The sequence below is a fragment of the Ylistrum balloti genome, unplaced genomic scaffold (genome assembly GCF_031769215.1).
Source record: "Ylistrum balloti isolate Yb309-2 unplaced genomic scaffold, AGI_CSIRO_Ybal_v1 Utg370110, whole genome shotgun sequence".
In the NCBI taxonomy this organism is placed as follows: domain Eukaryota; kingdom Metazoa; phylum Mollusca; class Bivalvia; order Pectinida; family Pectinidae; genus Ylistrum; species Ylistrum balloti.
This window is the reverse complement of record NW_026782132.1, coordinates 1,150,705-1,176,447: the sequence shown is the minus strand read 5'-3', so window position 1 is coordinate 1,176,447 and position 25,743 is coordinate 1,150,705. Positions and strand designations below refer to the sequence as shown.

Sequence of the window (25,743 nt, the reverse complement as noted above, 5' to 3'; positions counted from 1 at the left end):
GCCATGTTGGATTTTGGACTGACCCGAAATTAACAAACTTTGGTTTGGACCATGTCACGATCATTTCAGGTAAGTTTCAGCTCAATGTCACTTGAGAAGAAGTTGAACATGTGTTTTCAATGTATTTTTAAAATGGCGGCCATGGCGGTCATGTTGGATTTCGGACCAATCCGAAATTAACAAACTTTGGTCAGGACCACGTCACGATTATTTCAGGTAAGTGAATGATAGTTGTGCAAGTAAGTAAGTGAATGAGTAGCGCATGCGCTGCCCTGTTCGCTATCCTTATTCACCTGGCCAGTCCTCTCACTCCGGACCATCACCCAGCACGAACTTGGTTCCCTGGTTCATTTCTTTGTACTGCGGTCGGACCAGAAGAGTTTAGCCGTTATTTGACCAAATCGGCTAGTGGCATTTCTGTTTCAAACACACGGGGAGACATGATGTTACTGAAGATGAATTTGTGTGTTAGAGCACTCACTTAATCAGAAATATTTAGTGAAATTTGTGTCTTAAAACACTGAAGTAGAAATGATGTTACTTAAGTGGAAATTATGTGTTAACAACACTTTGGTAAAATCGTTATTTACTTAAATGAAATTTGTGTTTTAAAATATTTGAAGAGAAACCAATAGAGGTAAAAATCAATAATTACTTTCTATCAAAATTTCATGACTTCAGGTTGACTTAGCATGCGCACAGCAACAGAAAACAGAGATAATCCATTTTGACGAAACAGGAGATCGAGGTTTACATGTTCGTCGTTGTAGCATATCACGGTGTCGTCTTGTTTGTCCCAAAAATGAAAATAGTGGGTGCTGGTTGTCCCTAAAACTTATCTAAATAAGCTGGGTAGCATGCTGTTTTTAGCAGTTAAGGTACATGTATCCTTTAGCTGTACATGCAGATTAGTAAAATTTATCAATATTTCCTATTATCGTTAAACAGAATGGAATAAACATTTGGACAAACATTTTGGTGTTTTATTATATATTTAATTTATGCATTAGTTAAAAAGTAAATTCTCATTACGGTAATTAAATGTATATCGAATGAAACAAAATGTACCAAAAAGCTGATGTAATTAATTTCCTTTAAATTAACGTCAGGTGAGATGTTGTCAATAAGGATTAGTAATTTAGGTAAGATGCTCCAGAGGTAAAATTTTATAAGTATGAAATAAGTATATATACAGTCAATTTCCAAGTAACATTCTTATAATGGCGAACTATCCAGTGCAAGTCTAGTTTACTGCTATTAAACATGGTGGTAGGACTCTGCTCCAGGCTGGTTACCGGTACATGGTAAAGAACTTTAACGATACACTACTAATTTCAATATTCTGCCAAGTCTGTGTCGTTGAAATACTTTTAGAAACAATAAATGATTTATAAAATGTTCCCTTGTTTAGATTTTTCTAGACTTTTGATATGTTTTCAGGTAATTCGTGTTCTGTACAATACAAAAAACAGCAATTCTTTTGCAGTTAGTTTGAGGTCAAATCTTAGAATGACTAGACTATACCTATTGGAGGTGCTGTGTTCGAGACTGTCTTGCAACCATCAACGATCCTGTGAAAGTTGGTCACCAACACAATCATCTACCCGATCGTTTCCAGGGAGAAGTTCAGAAGATCGCGAACAGCCTAAGGAAAAAATGCAGAGAGGAACTCAAGCTCCATACCTACCATCTACATGTACGATGAAGAAGTCGCCAATTACAGACACATGGCCAGGCAGCTTAGAGACAACCAATGGAACAGCTTCTAACCTACACATCCTGCAAGACATCCCTCTATTGAGATCGACTACATCAACTACGGCGACAGGGCGACCTATTTACTCCACATGGAATAGATAAGCGCGATTTGAAAAAGACATTAAAATGAAATAAATGTACATTGAGATGATCGTGAAAAAAATTGCGGACCAGGTGTGTTCCCACGTAGGTGCTCAAATCAAAATTGTGTAATTTAACACTTAAGGACGAGCGGTTAAGTCCAATAATCACATAGAGTGAGACAATGTGTAAGTAACTGTGTCATTCATTCATCGATTTTTATGTTTCATTGAACATATGGGCCGTAAATCCAAAAGCCGTAAGGTTCTGTGTTCAATTACAACTATTCACCCGAGGATGTTATAACATGTAATGAAGTTAATGCAAAAAGTAATAATATCAGTGATTTATTTAAGTCTTCTGAGACAAAGACGTTCGATTTAAAAGTTTTATATAATGGCAAACAAAAGATACCTTATAATGATAAACCCTGGTAACTGTGCTAAACACAGGAAAGAATTTCGCGAAGCAAGAAAAAAATACAGCAGGATTAAAAATACTGCGAATAGGAAAACGGTAAAGTATGAAATAGAGACAAGACAGGAATAAGTGTTTTAAAACATTTCAGTTGTGAAAAATAAATCAGGGAATCCTCCTAGAAATATCCCTTAAAAATGTGGAATATCCTTAACAATCTAAACGGTTCAAATTGGTAGCGTAAAGCAAATACAACTACAGACAATGATAAAGAGGGGCTTGAAACTCTTATTTGACACCGGAATAGTTCTAGAAGCCGGACAGTTGATGTAATTTGACCAATTTACAAAAACAAAGGTGACCAATGTGATCCAGATAACTATACAGCTACTACACTTGTTTCATGTTTTGGAAAACTTTGTACGCCAATAATTAACGAAAGGCTGAATCAGTTTGCAGAGGAAACCAATCTTATATCGAATGCGCAGGCCGGATAATGAAAAGAATATTCAACAATTACATTCGTTGATTTCTTAATATATCTCAGACAGTAAAAATTACATTGTCCGTTCATCAAACACTCATTGGAAAAATTAAACATTTTCTTGCGGGCATTGTGTGTGTGTGACTAAGATCTGCCCGGTCCCTGTATAATATAAAAAGAACAGAATTTGAACAAAAATGATATTGCAAGTTAGTTTGTTCTCCTAGAGAGTACCCTTTTGCTACATATATTAGCATGCTTTCGGAAGTTGTGCCAAGTCTCTTTGTTTTGAGTCGGTACAATACTCAATTAATAATCTTACCTAGTGTCTTTTAAGTTTGCTCTTTGATCTTGATGATGGACAGTATATTCACTTTTCGTATAAGGATATGTTTAGAAGTTTAAAAAATAGGGACGTTATTTGTTAGGACAAGTTAATATATAAAAATGGGGCTCTGACTCGGACAAATTTATTATAATTAACATTACCCGCGAGTAATATCAATCAAAGGGACTTGGCACGAATTTTAGACCCATGGCTCATATACGTATTGGCGATGGCGGGCATTCGTGCCAAGTCCCTGTGACTTAAATCACTTACAACTTCTTTACTACCTAAATAATAACTTATCTTTATTCGCCATCAATGTTCTTAGTTGTCATTCTATCGGTGTATAATTGCCGATAAGTAAGACTACAGACCCGGCCATGGCCTCTTGAGTTATTTAGTCCAAAAAGTGAAATAATGACCAATAATTAATTTTCTTTTCGATCTCTGAAGTAAAAATAGATAAGAGAGCATCAAAAGCCTATATACGAGATTTTGTTAACTGATTTTTCAAAACCCAAGATAAACATATTCTTTTCAAGACCCTTTTTTTTATTGTACCCCAAATTGAACATAAAAGAAAGGGACTATGGAAAAGTGACCCATATACGTACAGAATTTGCAAAAATGACCCCTCTCTTTCTTTTCAAGAAATAACAACAAGAAGCCTTTTCAGTTGAAGTCCTGGAGGAGATTTTTATCTTATCAATGGTGTAGTCTTAAAATGAATAACTACGGACAGAGGTAAATCTAATATCCGTAGTTATTTCTACATACGTTTCCGAATCCGTCTGGGCATAACTTGAAAAAAAGAATGGCCAATCTCGTTCATCAAACACCCAGTGGAAAGATAAAATGTTTTCCAAACTGCTACATCTGTGCCACTAATATCTACCCCGTGTACAATATGTAGGATATGATATACAAAAAAACTGTTTTCCGTTGTGGAGGAGTTACTATAATTGTTACTATAAAATATATATGGGTCGTTGGTTGGGAGCTCGTGCAGAGTCCCTGTGCAAACATAAATGTTCTGTCATTATTTGATGTTTAAAGCTTAAGATACAGGTAAGTTACTATCTGAAATATTTCAGCGATAAACATCTTAGAGGTAAGATCAAAATATGGAACACATATCTACTGTTGGTTGACTGCACTCTATCATTAAAATATGTATTGCTGATTGAAATGGGATTTTTTTTCTCAATGAATGAGGCCGAAGGTCAATACGTAGACACGTAATAATTCGGTATCCTAACATGCACTGAACAAATGTTTGATACTGGTTCAGGATAGATGAGTGTATCTCGTAGGAACATATAACCAACTCACTGATTAGTCGCAGGAGAACGTAAATATAACCCATGGGAAAACGTTTTTATTTAATCCAATAATATTTGTTAATACATGATCATTTTCTTCAATATTGATATATCACTACTAATAACGTATTGGTTAAGTATAACTCAATCAGTAATGTCGTTTAAAGTTGTTTTCAGTGTCACACCCCATTGATGGTTTGAAGAGAATATGAACAATGAAATTATATCACTTCGGTAACAATGCATGGTAGACGAACTCCATTATATACTGATCGAGTTAGGAATATTGTCAGGATTAAGCCAAGGGTAGGAAAATTCTCGACTTTTTTCGGCTGTCTCCACTCTTTTGCTGATCTCTTCCAGCTCCTGTCGGAATCTGAATAAAGATATAAAGTGGAATCATATCAAGTGTAAAAAAAATAGATCTAACTAAATTTCAAATATAATAGAACAGTACTATCGAATACAAAGTATGCACAGTTTACAAGACGAAGAACCAAATAATGAGGACAGTCGGATTAAAACAAGGTAGATTTACAAATAGTGAGAAGAAGTTTTAATCTCGACTTCATGTCTTAACACAATTGCCTCAAAGGAATGTCAGAGAACAGCATACATAAACGCAGAAGTTGGATGTCATAAGTAGGATAAGTAGTACTATGGAATATGCGCTCTAACATGGGATCACTCCGACAAAGGACTATAACACTGCTTAGAGATTCGGACGAAATGAGGGGGTATTTCTGATTATGATATATCACTTGAAAAAAAACGGGAATATTTGCGGAAAGGATGGAGCTTATTGTGGTGGTGGTGGTGGTGGTGGTGGTGGTGGGGTGCTCATCTGTTCTGAAAATAATCTTAATATTAATCGAAGACTTGATTTTGAGTTTGATGACCTCAAACTCCGATGGGTCGAGGTAACCAAACATAATATGCCTATTCTTATTGGCTGTATCTACAGAACTCCAAACTTACTAATTGATTATTGGCCAAACTTGAAAATAACCTTGCTGATATTACAGAGGAAAGTCATTCTGATGGGGGATGTAATTATCATTTTCACAGGCTGTTATTAAAATATTGCTTACAATATACTAAAACTGAACCAACAAGGATTTCTCCACAATCTTCAACATCACTTGATATCCTGGTTACTTATAATGTAAACTTTGTTAATAATGCCTCTGTTCTCCCTCCTTCCCGTAGTGACTACTGCCCTGTTAGTGCTTGCTTAAAACCACCACAAAGCATGCTTACAGGAAAACCCTTTTCTATTTCCAAAATACCAAATGTAATGGAGCAAATAACTTTCTTAGTACAGTTGACTGGAATAACCATTTACAAGGTGATATTGACAATATGAAATTTATTATTACTAACACAATGTTACCTGTTGTCGATCCCTTTGTCCCTTATGAAACAGTAATGTATGGGTAGTTTGTTTTTGCTGCCTTCCTTGCAAATCGACTTTCGGACTGATTCTTGTCCCAGTCATTGAGTGATATTTTGACCACTAAAATGTTAGTTTTTAGTATTTATCAATGTGTTTAATATTTATCAATCGTTATCTGACTGGTGTGTATATTTGTCTATAATAGCAAGTAGAGGGCTTTTCTAGGCTATGCCTGTTGCCCAATCCTTTTGTCAGTAAAAATCATGACAATAAAATATTATGAAAAATTACATAGCGCTGTAAAGGTATTTTGACGAGATTGTGGCTTGTTCAAACCAAGAAACACACGTCAAATGTCTATAACTCTGTATGCTTCAGACAAAGAGATGTATTCAGTTCCCAACATTCAACCACCCATCTATCGGTCCGTCTGTTAAAGTACTGGCCGTAATATTATGCTCGGCCACAGAGAACTTCTATTTAGCTCGATCGGTTGAGCGTTATACTAGTAATCCAGTGATTCCGGGTTCGAACCCTAACGAAAATTACTTGTGGTATGAGGCATGCACAATTAGGCAGTTGAAGCTGGTTATTTGGCTGTGCACTTGAACCAGTTTTATCTATGATAAGGTATATCGATGACATAGACATTTGAATTAATCAAACGATATGAATTAAAATGATATAATTACAAAAATAAATAAGTATATTTTAAAGACATGTAATTTAGAAATACGGAGAATTTCCCTAACAAGAGATACATTGCTTTCCGAGTACTTACTCGTTCACGACCTCTTCCGCCTTTGGATCGTACACGTATTTGACCTCGAAATCCCCTAGCTTGTTTGTTCCCATGCCACTAAGAATTTTGACAAGAGTCAACGCATCAAAAGTGGCATTTTTATCAGGTAGAGCATCGATGATGGCGGCTTCCGTTAGAGGAGTCTATTCAATAAATCGCCCGGATTACAATAAGACAGTCTTAAATCAACTAAAAGGATTAAAAATAACGAAATAAACACAACTTAAAATGACCGCAAATGATAATAAATCTTCAAAATGCAGTTGATTTGATTGTCGCTACACTCCAAATGGGAAACTGTTTCAGGGTATAGCTTTAAACCTTAAAAATCAATATTCCGAAATTCATGTTGTCACCTCTACTAGAACTACTTCACTAGTCATTTTAAATCGGTTTTGGTAAGAATCTTCCTTACAATAATACGATGTAATATATTTAATTTCAAATAAATATATGAGTTAATACAGAATGTTTCGTCCGAAAGAATGAAACTTTGGTGAGACTGGAGACTGAACTGCGTATTAGTATACAAGAATTACTTTAACATTTTTTTTCTTTTTCTGAAACCGGTGCTAGGAAAATCTTAATAAGGTGCTTCACAACACACCTATGATGATCTACAAATTACTTTTTCAACTTTAATTAATTTAAGTATATTCATCAAAATTATACCAATAAATCGCTAAGTCAACATAAGGAACCCTTTACACTATTTGGGGAGGGGATGATATGGTCTATTAGTGAATGTGAATATATTTTCAACATAACTAATGTGGAATGAAATATTGTATTGATACCTGACAGTTTGAATACAATGAAAAGGATCATGATTGTTCTTGAGAGGAAGTCATCTGGCCGTTTCGACTTACTGCATTTAAGTAAGATTGTTTAAAAGACATAACACTTTTCAACACAAATTAAGAATTAAATAGTGAAACAATGGAGTAAACGTTTTTGTCCACCAAAGAGGCCGAAATTGGCCAGATTCGTAGAATGCATCGCTCCAAATGAAGTCTATATAACAAGTAAGGATGTCCAATGCGGTCAGTTAGTGTTATTCCTTACAGGTAGGAAGGTCACCAATAAATTAAGTGTTCCAGAAGTCCAGACATTAATAAAAACGACAATACGGGAATTTGAAACTTACTTATACTCAAATATTAGACAGCTAATTGCATTCGTGTGTTTCAGTAATTGAGAGGTGGTTAAGAATCTGATATTAATAATAGGATATGTGAAAAGAAAGTTGACAAAGTTATGAACGTTCTTCTTGCTTCTCCTTTTTGTAAATGAACCTAAAATGACAAACTAGAGGCTAAGGACGTAATTATGTACAAAATGTATATGCTTCAGACACAAGAGAAATCGAACTACAGGATTATCTCTAAATTATATGTTTAGTATTAGTTTTCTCACACTCTCAATAAGATTTTTCATTTCGCTCTTACACAAATATATTTCTATCCAAACACTATATATAAATAGCTTTGCATATTTTGTTATTGGCATTCTTCGATTGTTTACTAATGTCAACTGACGAGTATCGAAAAAATCATCATTAATTGTTTTAAACATTACATTAATATACATGTACATTTTCAATGATTTCATCATGAACATGCATCATGGATTTCATTGATGTGGAAGATTGTATGAGCTATCTATCTTCAGATATGTCTGTACCTATTTACACATATCTTTATATGAGTATGCTACGTCATTTAGTTCTGTACATATTACCTTGTCTACAGGAGGCGTTCCTTCTAGAGTCATTGGGTAATTAGGTGGAAAACCATACACATCGTATTGGGCAAAGTTGGCCGCAGCATGACTTACACTGACCGTAAAAATGATACTGGTCAGTATAGTAACAAGATCAGGTTCACCGTTGATACTGCCATCGCCGGGAACACCCTGAAAATTAGAAATGGAAACTCATCGTTCATCGTGTTGCCTTCAAAATTTCATGGAAGCTATAGTATACTAGTTTCTACTGCAACCAATGCATTGTTTTGTACGTTTGCTTCAATACGATAGTGGGAATACTTCATACGTACCAGAATGCCACATCCTCCCTCTGTCCGAGGTTTTACAAGTTCCTGGGCCCAGGCCTGGATCTCATGATCCGCAGCATATGTTTCAGGGCTAACTAAAACAACGAACAAATGCCGACATGTTAACACAATCTTAATTCAAAGTCAAATTCGATTAAATAAAAGCAATATTAGAACATGTTGGAAAGATTGAGACCGAGGCTCTTGATAAAGTACAAGGAAAAAAGATAAGGCATTCAACCTAGGTCATGTAAATCTTATTCAAGTAAAGTAAGTAATGTCACGTTCACAAATGAGAACAATACAAAGAACAATAGAATATTAATACACAATATAACTGAAATGGCTGAATACCACTTGAAATGGTGTGTGCTCTGAAGAGTGGGTTTGTTCCATCGACACAATTGGTTGCTGGCCTTATGTTTGCATGAGGTTGGCTTAATTTCTTATATTTGTTTAAAGATGTGCGTGTTTTTAACAAAAGTATATTGACTTACATGTATGCCACCGTAAAAAAGAAACGGTTTGTAATTTTGTGTATGGACCAGTATATACATGTAATATTTTAAATGATTGACCTTTCGGTACTGTTTTAAACATTAGATAAAGAAATCTTATTCAGTAACAAACGACCTTTAGCAATGAGGGTATGATCTGTATGTTACAAAGATAAAATAAAAGAGTACAATCATAAATCTGATTTGAATAAGATTTTTGTAGTCAATGAAGTTGAAGTTTTGATAACAGAGAATGCATTGAGTTGGATGAACACCCTCCTGAATTCCAATTCTAATGATTTTGTTTCATTGTGTATTCATCGTGACATTTGCTATCTTAAACAAAATATGAAACGCAATTTCCAAATCCGTTCAACTTTGTTGAAAACGATACAAATCCATTTCGAGCACATCTGACATGTCGTTACTTCCACAAATATATATCGAACTAAAACTCCTTCCCAGAAACTTCCAATTATAAGTTGACCTAATTACCACCTACATAATATATATCGTGTTAGTATCTGTCACATAGATTTCTTTGACCGTCGTTGTAAATATTTCTCTTATTTTTGACGGAATGAAATATGAAGAATAACGTTATTGTGATGAAAAAAACTACAACGTTTCTTACAATGTAGGTTTACCACGACAGTCAGTTTATTTACTTTCTATTATCTTTATATATCACGAATTTCAGTATTAAAATATTGCCTTTCAGAGATGTATCAAACACTTTCAATTATTAAGAACATTTTTAGCGAAAGAGCGATATGGGGGAAAAGAAACAGAATGATCTACAAGCACATTGTTGTAGTTCAGATGTTTCCAAATGATGTATAGTGTTAATGGAACAGTAATTATTTAATCTATATTTTACAAACCGTAGTAGAGTCTGACGTATTTCGTGACGTAATGTTTAATGGCATAGTACAGCGGTAAGGCGTCATCCCTATAGTGGTAGCCACACAGTACGGATGGGTCCAGCACCTGTTTGTAAATATAACGTTGTTAGTTAGGATCACTTCGAAGGGAATATTTTTTTATCTATTGAATAAAGGTTATGTGATTGTACTACCTGGACATACAAAGCTATATTCCATTGCATTTGAAAGCCAGGCCCTTAGCATTACTTTCGAATCCTACAGCGACGAAATAGCAGTATTATGAAGCAGTATAATTCATTATATGGCTTTACGGTATATATTCACAAGTTGGTATTGAAAAGTGTTTTAATTATCAAGATCGTCTTTTGTACGATATATATGCAATTAACAATAACAAATAGAGGTCAGAACGAACACTACTGATTTATTGTTGAGATGGTGTATCAACAGGTATATGGATAAGAGATGTATATACCCCTCGCTTCTCTAGGTGTACTGGCAGTGTCCCATCCTCGTCTAACCGCCATACCGCCAACCTGTAGCAAAAACGTAAGCATCATGTGTTGGTTGCTAATCAGACACTTCTGTACATAGAAATTTTATTTCTAATTCTATAGCCTCATCACTTAAAACAACTTCATATGGAAAGCGAACGAAGGGAAAATCAAATATGAGTGCTAGAATATGACAATTGCTAAATCGATTTAAGAACAATCGTTTATAAAAAGCAGAAAAAAACGTTACGATTTTAGTGTATTGAGTGTCTCATAAGATATAGTTTTAAATTGATCAAACAACTGATGCTTGATTACATGAAAAGAGTTATTTTACGATGAATGTTTCATTCTGTTCACGACAACATTCCTAACTCCATGTTTGCTTTCTTTAAATTATTTTGTTGAAATGTTGGAAATAACCTTTTGTCAGTAACAAAATTGACCTGGATTTATAGGAAAGTGTGGACCAACTTGATCGAAATTATCTAATTAACATGAACTATTTAGAATCTTTAGTGAAATGTTTACATCTATGATTTCCATTAAGATTTTCGTAATTGACGACCTGCCTACATTTTCAAAACGAACATTTAAAACACTTTAATTACATTAATAATGGACCTTTTAACTGGACACCGTTGATATCTACGAAGGGACTTTCATGTTTGATTTGTTACACGAGATCCCAACAAACAATAATATCGCTCTTGGTCTTTCAATTGTACAAAGGGTCACGGGTCACAGGAGACACAAGAGCAAGTTAGGTCTCATTTTGATAGGTTAGATAATAGAAAAAAACATCTATATATATATTTAAAGGACTAGGCCCAGAATCATCTCAGCCACACGTACTTTCGACTGATTAGTTCGAAGACTCCATCAATTCCACTGGCCATCACTTTATCTATTGAACCTCCCGGGTTGATTAGTGTTTCCAGTGCTAATCTTAAAAGGAAACAAAGGAAATATCATAAATCACAACACAAAAATGACAATTAATCTATCGTAACTACACGAAAAAGCATTTATACAATTAATATTGTGGTATATTCGTTCAAGTTCTTTTCCCTTTTCCTGTTTTTATACCTCGCCATTGTTTACGTATTGTCTGAACAGAACTCTATACAAAAAAGTAGTTACTGGTCAGAAAAGCAGTAAGAAAAATAATTAATGTACAGTGATGACAAGCATGAACTTTTTAAGCTCTGGCCTAAGGACAGTTGATATGTTTTCAGGGATATGAGATTTATTGATGATTTATCCTATTATTCTGCAAGTTCAAGATTAAAGAATCTATTTCTGAAAACAATGGTCAGAAAAAGAGTTACAGCGACAGACGTTATGCGTTAAATAGTGATATTTGTAATTTTTTATGATAATGATAAATGAAATTATAAGAATCAATATAACTTAGAAAAGAATAAGACACAAAAATAATATACATGTAAAAAACAATGTAATTTTATCTACGTCCTCTAATGTAACTGTGACGGTAGTCAGTTTTGTATTTGTACCAGTAATTGTTTTTTCCAGAAAAAAGACACTGTACCAGCAGCGAATATCATATTTTTAATAGATCCTTGTTCAGTTTTTTATAATGAATGTGTATTGACTATTTTTATTTCAATAACATCACATTTTAACAGATTTATGAATTGGAATCACCTGCTAAATCTTATTTTATGCAATATGTGATTTTGCGTTTTATAATTTTAAACATTAAGTGACATTACAATGATATTTTTCAGTCATTCTCTCGAATGCAGATATAATGAAATGTTTCCCAGTAAAAATATGCAAAAGTGGAAAATAAACAATACACATTTTCAAGGAATATATAAAATGAATCCCTTAACCTTTTCGCATGAAAATTAACTAGAAGCCTCCCCTCCTAGAATCCCGGATTACTGCTACAGAAAACAGACAACAATACACGTCATACCATCTTACTTACAGGTTATAATAATAAGGAGATGAATCGATATTACCTTATACTTATGCACATCTTTGTTCATCGATGAATGATTTTGTCATTGTCGTATATTGAATAATATACAGTTTAAACTGACTCATGTGCAGTAAACTACAATTTTAACAGCCAACTGTTCTGGGGAAAAAAACCAGTTTTAAGCACATTTGTTTTATTCATCATCACTGACAAGTCTAGAAAAGGGAAACAGCTGCATGATGCAGTTTAATTCATCACTAATTCGAGGTATTGTTCGTTAAATATCCTGTTGTCTTTCAGTACATAGCACTGACTGGATATGTGATTATGACTTCCTAGAAAAACACCACAACCTGTCGTTAATATTTTTATCAATCTTTCTCTTACACCTATGCACTTATATATTGATATATGCATATGATTCACGTGTAACATTGTACCAAATGATCATACAGACATAATTACACGCGTACTATCACTCATTCTAAGTAGGCTAGACTTTTCCGCGTACTCTTTGGTTCCGACAGCGTGATATTGAATGAAGCAAGATAATGCATGAAGTAGTTACGTTACACAGTATTATACATCAAAGGAATGAAGAGTGAGCCGTCAGGTATATTCTGAATAATCTTGATCATGTCAATTTGAAACAATTTCTCTATAAAAATATTCGTTTTGGCCAGGAGACCTTCAAACTGCTAACTGTACTTAACAGATCTGATACATTAGCATTTCCTTACCCATTAATTGCCAAGAGATAGATAAAGTGCGGCGCCAACAATTTGAATATCGGATGGGAATGAGAAAGATTTCTATGGGTGACAAGGACACATCCCTCCATTATCAAGTGTGTGAAACCTATAAAAGAGATAATATCTTTAAAGCTATTTTATCTTAAAATTAAAATGATTTCTATGTACGATATTGACTCAAACGACACAAAAAATACGGACATGTGAACAGAATCTTAATTCAAATTCGAGGAAACGAACAAAAGAAAGAAATATATACACGAACACTTCTGAAAAACAACAGAGATAAAGAGTTGTTCGGAAAGGGTATGAAAAAAGCAAAATATCGTAAACTGCCAAACCGAGATGTGCGACGGACTGGTGGTAACATGTGTCTGCATTGTTGTACCACATCTTGGCGAATAACCACGTGTATGGTGGGTCGGAGGGCAGGAAAACCTACAACAAAGTTGTGCAAAAGACACGTAAGTGAATAACACTTTTCAATACAAATTCAGAATTACCTACAGTAGAGTCAAATAACCTGCATCAAACTGCTGTTGTGCTCTAACCTTAAATACACATGGCTAAATTCAAAGATCTCAAATAAATTACTTCGCATAGTTTTATTTCTTCAATGAACTTCTATAACAGTTTAATGAAGAAGGACATGTTGCTATACTTTTTGACAAATATTACAAATATTAATGCATCGTAAAATACAAAAATGAATTCATCGTAAAATATAAATATGAATACATTGTAAAATATAAATATTAATGCATTGATCATATACTGTATACAATGAAAACCACTATTTTCTCTCGGTAAAAGATTATCTAGAGATGTAAGGCATTATTAGGTTGTAAATACATTTAAGGTACTGTATACGTTTACTTTATAGTAAATGATTTAAAGGCTGTTCCTTACACATTGCCAAATACAGGTAAATAATTTATACATTTATTTTACTCACCGGATTATCATCAGCAGGCTGTTGCTTTAGTTGTATCGCTATTGGAACCAGTTTCGACTGCTTGTTATGGTAAAATAATGCAATCGGGGCACACACCTTTCAGAGAGAGAAATACTTGAGATGTTACAAAAATGTACAGTATACATAACTCAGAAGTCTTCAGATCTAGACTTAATTTTCATTTCTATCCTGCCCTTTTTAGCTCACAAACAACAAATAACAGTAAATTCGTGCTTCGATAACGGCGTCCGCGTCGGCGCCCATTCCAATTACTTTGTTTCTCTTTCCTTCTGGTTTATTTTTTAAATGTCGAATTATTTAAAACGCTTGTTTTGTTTTTGATATATATTAATATATAAAAAAATAATATAATTTACTTTTGAGTCAATATGTATATGACATTGCAAACTTATAATCCAAGATCTAGCAGGTCCTTATGTGTTTTGCATTTTTGAAATGGCTGTTGCCGGTGAGTTTTGTGATAATTAGTTGCACTTGTTGTTTTCTGTTGATAACATCTCTACAGTTAATTATTTATTGACGAAAGACGACGAAGGTAAGGAAAAACCATATGCCGTACCATCTATATAGGAAAATGCCATGGCCGATCGACATTATAAGTTTACTGAGTTCTCAACGTTTGTTTTGAAGCCGACCATAAAGGTATACAAAAAAGCCCATGAGCCTGTTACAGAACAATCCCCTTAACCTGAAATCATCGCAATACTGCCCATCATCCACCCACATAGAATGTAGATCGTAAAAATTTCCATCAACATTGAGGAATGTAGCTCGTCGCAATATATACTAAACAAAAAAAGAAAGGTAACACTACTTTATTCTGTGATTAATTAATTAACCCCTTCATAAAAGTAAACAGCATTGCAGCGTCGTCGCATGGAACTCGTAAACCGGCGGATAATTCGAGGAGAGATGTTGTTCCATTCAGCGATCAAGGCTTGGGCCAGCTCCTGCAAGTTTTACGGCTGATTTTGACGTTTTCTCACGCGTCGCCCAAGAGCGTCCCAGACATGCCCAATCGGTGACAAATCAGGTGATTTAGATTGCCAATCTAACACCTGTACGTTATTCTGCTGCAAGAAAGTTCTGCTGACGCGACTGGTGTGCGCTGGTGCGTTATCCAGTTGAAAAATGGCGCTAACGCCATGGCGTCTTAAGAATGGCAGAACCACTGGTCTTAAAATTTCGTCCCGATATCGAATGCCGGTTAAATTGCCATTTAACACAACAAGCCTGGTACGAGTCCCCCACAAATACCACCCCAAACCATTGCACTTCCGCCGCCAAAGCGGTCCCGTTCTGCAACGCAGCAGTTCGCAAAACGCTTCCCTCGTCGCCTCCACCTTCTGCGCCTTCCGTCACCGTGTTGCAGACAAAACCTGGACTCATCTGAAAACAGAACATTGTTCCATTGTCGTAAGGCCCAACGACGGTGAACACGGGTCCAGTTACGCCGATTATTACGGTGACGTCGCAACAAATTGGGTCTAGTGTAGGGACGCCGCGCTTTCAACTGGTAGGCCCTCAACCTGTTGCAGACTGTTTGGGGAGACACACGACGCCCAAACAATGTCCTTGTAGTCTCTACTGCGGTTACGAATCGATTGCGCAAGTGTATCAATCGTATACGACGGTCATCCCTGGCGGTCGTTTTACGGGGTCGGCCGCTTCGGGGACGATCGGATGTTGATGTTTAAACGACTTACCAACTGGCAAATTGTCTTAACACTGCAACCAAAATGCCGTGCAACTCGACGGCGAGACTCCCCAGCCTGGATCATGCCTACAGCCCTTTCTCTCTGTACTTGTGACAGCCGGGGCATAATGATAAAGTTGATAGATAGCAAGATTTGGTGATTTCTAAGTCCTAAGGATCTAAGGAACAGTTGTCAGTTTGAATGTTTATGAAATTCAAGCGAAGATACAAGTTAGAAAACCTCGTGCAGCTCTTCCGCTAATACAGACTTTCACGCTTATCATTTTCTAATATTGCACAAACGTCATTTTGTTTTCACTCATTTACAGGTATTCGCCAAGGAAATATGTTAACCTTTCTTTTTTTGTTGAGTATATATTCTATTGCCAAGAACGTATAATGCTGGATGCGACTGATTATTGATTTCCTATCGTTTGTTTTTTCGCCGATCAATCAATTCTTATCGACTTAAGTATCATTGTTGATATTTTCTCTTTCAAATCTTTTTTTTCTGTTATCTTTAGAAATATTGGGGAAAACGGTTATAGTGTTTAAATAAGACGTACAGAAACGTTAAAATGTTACGATTAGATATCTTTTCGTCAGTGATGATATTATATACAAAAACAAAAACAAACAAAAAACTATCGATTGCTTTAACTAAACCACTCAACTGTAAATCCAGGTTTGGTCGGTATCCCATCTTGCAGTTCCAAATCTACAAAGAAAAGGTTTTTCTGTGATATTACGTCCTGTACAGTCTGGCCCTCCAGGAAAGGTTGTAGCATTTCGTCAGTGACTGCCAATCTGAAATAATACCACCATATTAAATTCAACTCCTAAGGAATCAAAAAATCATTGCAATTGTGGTGTAGACGACAACATTTAATCCATACGTCAAGTATACTCTGAAGGTGTTTTGATTTGCTGGAACACAATTGAATCCAGTTATTTTGGGGGGATCTATTTATGGTGTTTTAACATACACGTCAGCAACATTTGCAGCACTGTAAAAAAAGGTTCGCAGTTGTTTTGTGATAGTCTCTTTTTTAACTGGAAGTTTATCCAATTATTGAAGATAATTAACCAATTGATTCCTATAACACTATATATATAAATCATAATTCAACATATATTTCCGACATGGTCAGTTTTTGCATATTAATTAGCAGTTTTTCTCTACAGGTCATCTTATTACGCCCTGACTGTTATTGTAAAGAAAGTACATGTGGGTATATAACAGGTCATTTCATCGCTGGAATAGGTCTTTTATGGAAGAAACAGATCACACAAACTCTAGTTATTGTATTCGATATTTCTTTTAGTTATTTTTCAAATATTACAAAACATTTCATAATTCGAGTGAAATAAATACCATGTACAACAACCACTCATCGTGTAACCTCATACATAAGAGAAATTACAAAACAATCTACTTGTACCATCGGGATACTCGGGTCTCATATCTGATTTTAAAGACATAAGTAGGAATGTAACACTCTAAATGTAAAAAATACAAATGATGATCTGCTCACCAAACTATAAAGGCTGAGACTGGTAGGGACAGAAAACACCCGAGAAGGGACAAGTTAGCAACCGTAGAGACAGTTAAAAAATTGTCATCTGCGAACCGGTAAAATCATGATAACGGGGCGAAAATAGCATCTGAGGACAGTGAAAATATTACTACCTGAAAAATCAGTGAAAATCATTAACATATGAGGAGAAAGCGATATCATTTAGGAGAAAGTGACAAAAACGTCAGTGTTTCGAGACACCACAAAAGAACAGGATCCAAGGAAACATATTTCTAATTTTAGCGTCTATTCAAAGTTGTCAACGATAGATTTTCCTAGATCATAGTTATTTAACAACTCACCGACTTTTTCCTTTCAAGATCAATACAACTGAGGCGATAAGTGGACTAAACCACAGACAAGTATTTATCAAATGCTTGTAATGGAATACTATCAAATGATTGTGAACCAACTGATCTTAGATCGTTTTCTCAGTTATATGTATCCTCGGTGACCTATTTTCATAGACTACGTAGGAGTAATATCCATAAACTGGTGAAAAATGTTAAATTAAATTAATCCGTAGTGCTTAAAGTACCTGCTACCTGGATCTTACTACAAAGTTTAATAAGGGTTATTGTAATAGTACTGTTAGAAAGTCCTTACTTGTTTGGTATCTCAGTACAGAGACTAATCAGGGTATTGTGGATTCGACCAATTCGTTGAAAGCCAAAGTGTTCATCAGTGTCCCAGGTTTTGTTTGCTAGCGGCTGGAATGCAAGGATTATTGCAGATGTTTACATTTATGAATAAAAACAATGAGAAAGGTACGAGAATTTATATATAGCATATGCTTAGGTCTATGATGTCAGGACATCTCTGTAAGACGAAGTATTGTAGCAAAATCCGTTGAACGCCCTTACATAAACAACCAGATTGGTATGATAGGGTCCGACCATGACAGAATATTGTATATAAAGCAGTCTTCCTTAGCTCGAGTCCTAGACATAGAATAACTTTCTCACCTTTTACAAGTGTCGTCCTGATTTTGGATTATCTATCAACTAGGTGACTACAATGTGATCTTTTACTATTAGCTTGATACAGGTGGAGCATAAAAGACACCTCCAGTTATAAACCATGTAGATAGATGTACGACATCTTTGTTTATATCTTACAGGTAATTAAGTTACATCTTTACATATATGTGTTTTCAATACTACCATGAATGCTCTCCATTCCCCGGTAGTGTGTTTAAAATCAAAATTGTTTTAATGATGTATGATATTGTATTGCCAGTTGAAATCTAGCCCTTTAAAGGAAACCTTTTTAATTCGAGGTAGGTTATAAATGCTGATCTCTCGCCAGATACTTACTGATGGTTTAGTGAAGACTGTTGGTAAATAGATGTTTGAAAGGTCATCAAGGTCTTCCCATCTTCCACTTGTCACTTCCACAATCTTGCCGGTAACAGTCAACCCTGCAGCCTGCGCAAGGATGTCAAACTGCATAAAGAAAAAAAGTCGACTCGACGTTAACATTGCACGAACCGATTTCAGAACGAAACAATAGACAAGAGTGTAAACACAGACGTGCGATTAACCAAACATCACAAGCACAGACAAGTTATAATCATATAAACTTGAGGTAGAAAATTTTGAAAAAATATATCAACCGATCAGTGAACTTTAAAAGATTCTCCGTTCCTGATTTTTTTAACGAATAAATTCAAATTTAATATCAGTAATGGTGCGATAATGAATTAACAATACTGTCAGTAATCGCAAAGTAATCTATTGAACGAATTATCTGTTATGGTAGGAGAATAAATGAACAATATTGTAAGTAACGGTATGATAATGAATTAACAATATTGTAAGTAACGGTATGATAATGAATTAACAATAATGTCAATAATAGTATGGTGATGAATTAACAATATTGTCAGTAATAGTATGGTGATGAATTAACAATATTGTCAACAATAGTATGATAATGAATTAATAATATTGTCAGTAATAGTATGGTGATGAATTAACAATAATGTTAGTAACGGTATGATAATGATTTAACAATATTGGCATTTACCTTATAATCGAATGAAAAATGTTCGTCATCCGGGATCTCCTTGGCCTGAAAATCCAAGACGATAGTTTATATAACAGGTAAGATAAATATGTGGTCCAAAAGGAATGTCTTTAACCACGCCTGAAGAAGGCACGAATTCAATGCTAGAAGGTTTCAGTTAATTACGATTTACAGAATACCATCAGACCACTTAGAAGTTAAACCCTGTAATTATATTTGTATCCGAGTTGGTTTGAGCCAACAATAGTTCTTGGACAACCTATAGCTTAGAACAATAACCTTTCTGTTGAAGAATGTATGCTACTAAGTTCTTTATTCTCTCTAGTAGGTTTGGTGTTACCTGTATAGACAGTCGTTGTAACATAAACTCTTTCTCTCTAGCAGGTTTGGTGTTACCTGTGTAGACAGTCCTTGTAACATAAACTCTTTCTCTCTAGTAGGTTTAATGTTACCTGTATAGGTAGTCCTAGTACCATAACCTCTTTCTCTCTAATAGGTTTGATGTTACCTGTATAGACAGTCCTGGTACCATAAACTCTTTCTCTCTAGTAGGTTTGATGTTACCTGTATAGACAGTCCTAGTACCATAAACTCTTTCTCTCTAGTAGGTTTGATGTTACCTGTATAGACAGTCCTGGTACCATAAACTCTTTCTCTCTAGTAGGTTTGATGTTACCTGTATAGACAGTCCTAGTACCATAAACTCTTTCTCTCTAGTAGGTTTGGTGTTACCTGTATAGACAGTCCTAGTACCATAAACTCTTTCTCTCTAGTAGGTTTGGTGTTACCTGTATAGACAGTCCTAGTACCATAAACTCTTTCTCTCTAGTAGGTTTGGTGTTACCTGTATAGACAGTCATAGTACCATACACTCTTTCTCTCTAGTAGGTTTGATGTTACCTGTATAGACAGTCCTAGTACCATAAACTCTTTCTCTCTGGTAGGTTTGATGTTACCTGTATAGGAAGTCCTAGTACCATAAACTCTTTCTCTCTAGTAGGTTTGATGTTACCTGTATAGACAGTCCTAGTACCATAAACTCGTTCTCTCTAGTAGGTTTGATAATATCTGTATAGACAGTCCTGGTACCATAAACTCTTTCTCTCTAGTAGGTTTGGTGTTACCTGTATAGACAGTCCTAGTACCATAAACTCTTTCTCTCTAGTAGGTTTGATGTTACCTGTATAGACAGTCCTAGTACCATTAATTCTTTCTCTCTGGTAGGTTTGGTGTTACCTGTATAGACAGTCCTAGTACCATTAATTCTTTCTCTCTGGTAGGTTTGGTGTTACCTGTATAGACAGTCCTAGTACCATAAACTGTTCCTCTCAAGTAGGTTTGATGTTACTTGTATCGGAAGTTCTTTAACATTAAATCTTTCTTGTATGTTTGTTTGTTTAAATTCAACTGTATAGTTAGTCCCATATCCATACCCTCTATCTTGTAGAATGTTTCTAATATCGGAAGTCACGGACCGTTTCTTTATAGGTCGCCTACTAACTTTGGTAAGCTAGCAAATATTCTATTTAGGTCATTTATTGCCATATATGAAGACTGGGAAACCTTGTCCTCTCTCTTGTGTATTGTTTATTACCAGTATCTGAAGACCATGGACCTTGACCTCTGTTGTGTATAACGTTCATTACCTTTCTATGAAGACCAGGGACCTTGACCTCTACCTTGCCTCTTGTTCATAACCTGTATCTGAAGACCAGGGACTTTGACCTCTGCCTTGTCTATCGTTTATTTCCTGTATCTGAAGACCGGGGACCTTGACCTCTGCTTTGTCTGTTGTTTATTACCTGTATCTAAAGACCAGGGACCTTGACCTCTGTTATGTATTACGTTCATTACCTTTCTCTGAAGACCATGGACCTTGACCTCTGCCTTGCCTCTTGTTCATAACCTGTATTTGAAGACCGTGGACCTTGACCTCTGCGGTGTATTACGTTTATTACCTGTATTTGAAGACCGGGGACCTTGACCTCTGCGGTGTATTACGTTCATTACCTGTATCTGAAGATTGGGGACCGTGACCTCTGCCTTGTCTGTCGTTTATTACCTGTATCTGGAGACCGGGGACTTTGACCTCTGCCTTGTCCGTCGTTTATTACCTGTATCTGAAGACCGTGGACCTTGACCTCTGCCTTGTCTGTCGTTTATTACCTGTATCTGGAGACCGGGGACCTTCACCTCCATTTGGTATGCCTCTTTTTTGTCATTTAGCTCCATACGTCTTTGTTCCTTGTTAGGATCATCTTGTGGTAACGATGTATCGAGATGACGAATTTTGTAACGATAGTGTTCCTTGATCCAACGTAGGAAAGGGAACACATACGTTGTGTCGGATGCCTTAGAATACACTTTAATAACCTCTAAAAACCACTCATTTGTTGATAATGCCGTGTCATCTCGCCATATCTCTATCGTATCTATTTTTTCTAGTGGAGTAGAGTTTATCTGATATTCGTCCGTATTTCCTCTTTCAAAATCGTTTTTCAAAAACGCATTTAAAACGATCGTACCAGTCGATTGACCCTGATCGTTGTGAAGGACACACATCACGTTCGCGTTGGTTCCCGCACCTTTCCGGTCCATAGTTGTGACAGTAATCCTGTACTCAGTCTGCAACATATACTTCATGGATTTACCAGACATGTAGAGCATTGTAGCATGAGGCAAGTCTCACAGAAAATGACCTATTACACCACATTAGTGATCAACAACATTTTTTTAAAAAGAATTAAACAGAACTTCCTATAGTCAACAATGTCTTAAGATATGAACAACTTGGACATTGTAAAAGTCTGATTATTTTTAGCTTTGTTATTTATCAAGAAATGCAGACATTCGCCTAAATGTACAACCTGCTGTATCTGCTCTCCTGATTTAGATGTGCTGTTTCCATCATCCGTCACGTAAGTCGGTTTCGATTTAATACACTGAAATGATAAAAAAATTAAGCACGGAAAAGTGTTTCTTGATCAAGGGATCTACCACAACCATCATATGAGATCTTAGAGGCAGGCCTTTCAAATATTTTTTTTAAATCGAGATCGATATACAATAGTTGTACATTCAATCAAGATTTCCCTAATTGGACTCGTGTCATCAGAAGAAATTTTAGATGAGTTCTGAAGTGTAGGTATTTTCCATTACAATTCTTTACCACATTGTAAGTACGACAACAGACGGTGTCTGCTACTATCTTTACAAGTATACACAAATACCAGCTTTAGCCCATGACATCCTCTCTCTTTCCTTACTCAGCATCACAACAACATCTTGTTGCTTTCCTTATTCAGCATGAATTAGACTTCCTATATCTATGTCAAAGTTCGTGTATATATATATAAATGTGTATATTGAAAATAAACATTTCCTCATATACCACAATGTGATTTAGTTATTTTCGCCAGGTTGGTGTTTGGTTTTATCAAACCCGTGGAGGTGAAATTGTCCGAGGACGAAATCAGTCTATTAATTCTCAACGGTACCACTGTAATTTTCATCCAGTTAAACATATCATACAAAATAATTGTTGTAGTTTTTACCATAAAAATGGCAGAATTTGATTTATATATTTACGTTCTTTAGAAATAGTATTACCAAAGTATTGGTCTTCGTATTGCACTTCTAAAATAATTCTGCTTTAGGAATCCCTACATTGTCACGACAAACAGGTGATAATATTGTTGACTGGATAACATTTAAGCTTACATTGCCGAATAAACGGCACATTTGTGGTTCTAAATATTCCAAGTTGATACCTGGTTCTATCGGTATCCTAGCTACTGGGTCATAAATATGCCACGTTGATGCCTGGTCCTATCTGTATCCTAGCTACTGGGTCACAAATATTCCACGTTGATACCTGGTCCTATCTGTATCCTAGCTACTGGGTCATAAATATTCCCCGTTGATACCTGGTTCTATCTGTATCCTAGCTACTGGGTCATAAATGTTCCATCCTGGGTCATAAATATTCCACGTAGATACCTGGTTCTAGCTACTGGGTCATAAATGTTCCTGGTTCTATCTGTATCCTAGCTACTGGGTCATAAATGTTCCACCTGGTACTATCTGTATCCTAGCTACTGGGTCATAAATATTCCACGTAGATACCTGGTTCTATCTGTATCCTAGCTACTGGGTCATACATATTCCACGGATACCTGGTCATATCCTAATATAAATATTCCACGTTGATACCTGGTCCTATCTGTATCCTAGCTACTGGGTCATAAATATTCCCCGTTGATACCTGGTTCTATCTGTATCCTAGCTACTGGGTCATAAATGTTCCACGATGATACCTGGTTCTATCTGTATCCTAGCCACTGGGTCATAAATATTCCACGTAGATACCTGGTTCTATCTGTATCCTAGCTACTGGGTCATAAATATTCCACGTTGATACCTGGTTCTATCTGTATCCTAGCTACTGGGTCATAAATGTTCCACGTAGATACCTGGTACTATCTGTATCCTAGCTACTGGGTCATAAATATTCCACGTAGATACCTGGTTCTATCTGTATCCTAGCTACTGGGTCATACATATTCCACGTTGATACCTGGTTCTATCTGTATCCTAGCTACTGGGTCATAAATATTCCACGTTGATGCCTGGTTCTATCTGTATCCTAGCTACTGGGTCATAAATATTCCACGTTGATGCCTGGTTCTATCTGTATCCTAGCTACTGGGTCATAAATATTTCACGTTGATACCTGGTTCTATCTGTATCCTAGCTACTGGGTCATAAATATTCCACGTAGATACCTGGTTCTATCTGTATCCTAGCTACTGGGTCATAAATATTCCCCGTTGATACCTGGTTCTATCTGTATCTTAGCTACTGGGTCATAAATATTCCCCGTTGATACCTGGTTCTATCTGTATCCTAGCTACTGGGTCATACATATTCCACGTTGATACCTGGTTCTATCTGTATCCTAGCTACTGGGTCATAAATACTCCACGTAGATACCTGGTTCTATCTGTATCCTAGCTACTGGGTCATAAATATTTCACGTTGATACCTGGTTCTATCTGTATCCTAGCTACTGGGTCATACATATTCCACGTAGATACCTGGTTCTATCTGTATCCTAGCTACTGGGTCATACATATTCCACGTAGATACCTGGTTCTATCTGTATCCTAGCTACTGGGTCATAAATATTCCCCGTTGATACCTGGTTCTATCTGTATCCTAGCTACTGGGTCATAAATATTCCACGTAGATACCTGGTTCTATCTGTATCCTAGCTACTGGGTCATAAATATTCCACGTTGATACAAGTATAGATACAAAACATTTAAAAATAATTTTATTTGATGAAACACTTACCTTTTCATCGTTATTTGTATTGGTTTTGTCCTGACGACCAAAGAACCATGACAGCCATTGCTGATAAAAGATGCAATCATTCTTAATTAACTTATGAATTACTACATAGATGACAACGATAGATGTGAAAACATCGACGAAATTCCAAATGAAGTCAGGAATTTATTGTCTATTCAAAGGTGATCAGGCAACTTACCCCCATGGTGTCTACCGAAGAAAGCAAAATGGATTATACAAGCTATAGGCTAGATATCGCGCAAAAGGTGTTGACCAGTAGCTGATACAACAGTATGCGAGGCATCCGGCTTCCTTCCAGTCTTATAATCAACTTAACTTAGTTAAAATAATAACAACATAAGCTCCAGTGCTGATAAACCTACAATGCATAGCTGCAGAGATGTCAACTGTACAATACATAACTCTAATGCGGTCAAATGTACAGTACATAGCTCTAATGTTGTCAAATGTACAATACATAGCTCCAGAGATGTCAAATGTACAGTACATAGCTCTTATGTTGTCAAATGTACAACACATAACTCTAATGTTGTCAAATGTACAATACATAACTCCAGAGATGTCAAATGTACAATACATAACTCTAATGCTGTCAAATGTACAATACATAACTCTAATGATGTCAAACGTACAGTACATAACTCTAATGATGTCAAATGTACAGTACATAACTCTAATGTTGTCAAATGTACAGTACATAACTCCAGAGATGTCAAATGTACAACACATAACTCTAATGTTGTCAAATGTACAAAACATAACTCCAGAGATGTCAAATGTACAGTACATAGCTCTAATGTTGTCAAATGTACAATACATAACTCTAATGATGTCAAATGTACAGTACATAACTCTAATGTTGTCAAATGT

General features: G+C 35.7%; 1 protein-coding gene across 1 annotated transcript; it reads right to left on the bottom strand.

Annotated features, from left to right (window-relative positions):
* Nucleotides 1–4,651: 4,651 nt before the first annotated feature.
* On the bottom strand, nucleotides 4,652–25,057 carry LOC132550191 (polyunsaturated fatty acid 5-lipoxygenase-like). The gene is made up of 18 exons (XM_060214222.1): nucleotides 25,052–25,057; nucleotides 24,856–24,915; nucleotides 22,368–22,442; nucleotides 21,667–22,125; nucleotides 19,501–19,545; nucleotides 18,789–18,917; nucleotides 18,079–18,182; nucleotides 16,570–16,702; nucleotides 14,179–14,274; nucleotides 13,565–13,661; nucleotides 13,212–13,329; nucleotides 11,376–11,468; nucleotides 10,502–10,562; nucleotides 10,024–10,129; nucleotides 8,646–8,737; nucleotides 8,329–8,502; nucleotides 6,568–6,731; nucleotides 4,652–4,766 (listed from the first exon to the last, which is right to left on the bottom strand). Exons 1-18 carry the CDS (start codon nucleotides 25,055–25,057, stop codon nucleotides 4,652–4,654), a joined length of 2,127 nt encoding a protein of 708 aa, XP_060070205.1.
* Between the last annotated feature and the right edge of the window lie 686 nt (nucleotides 25,058–25,743).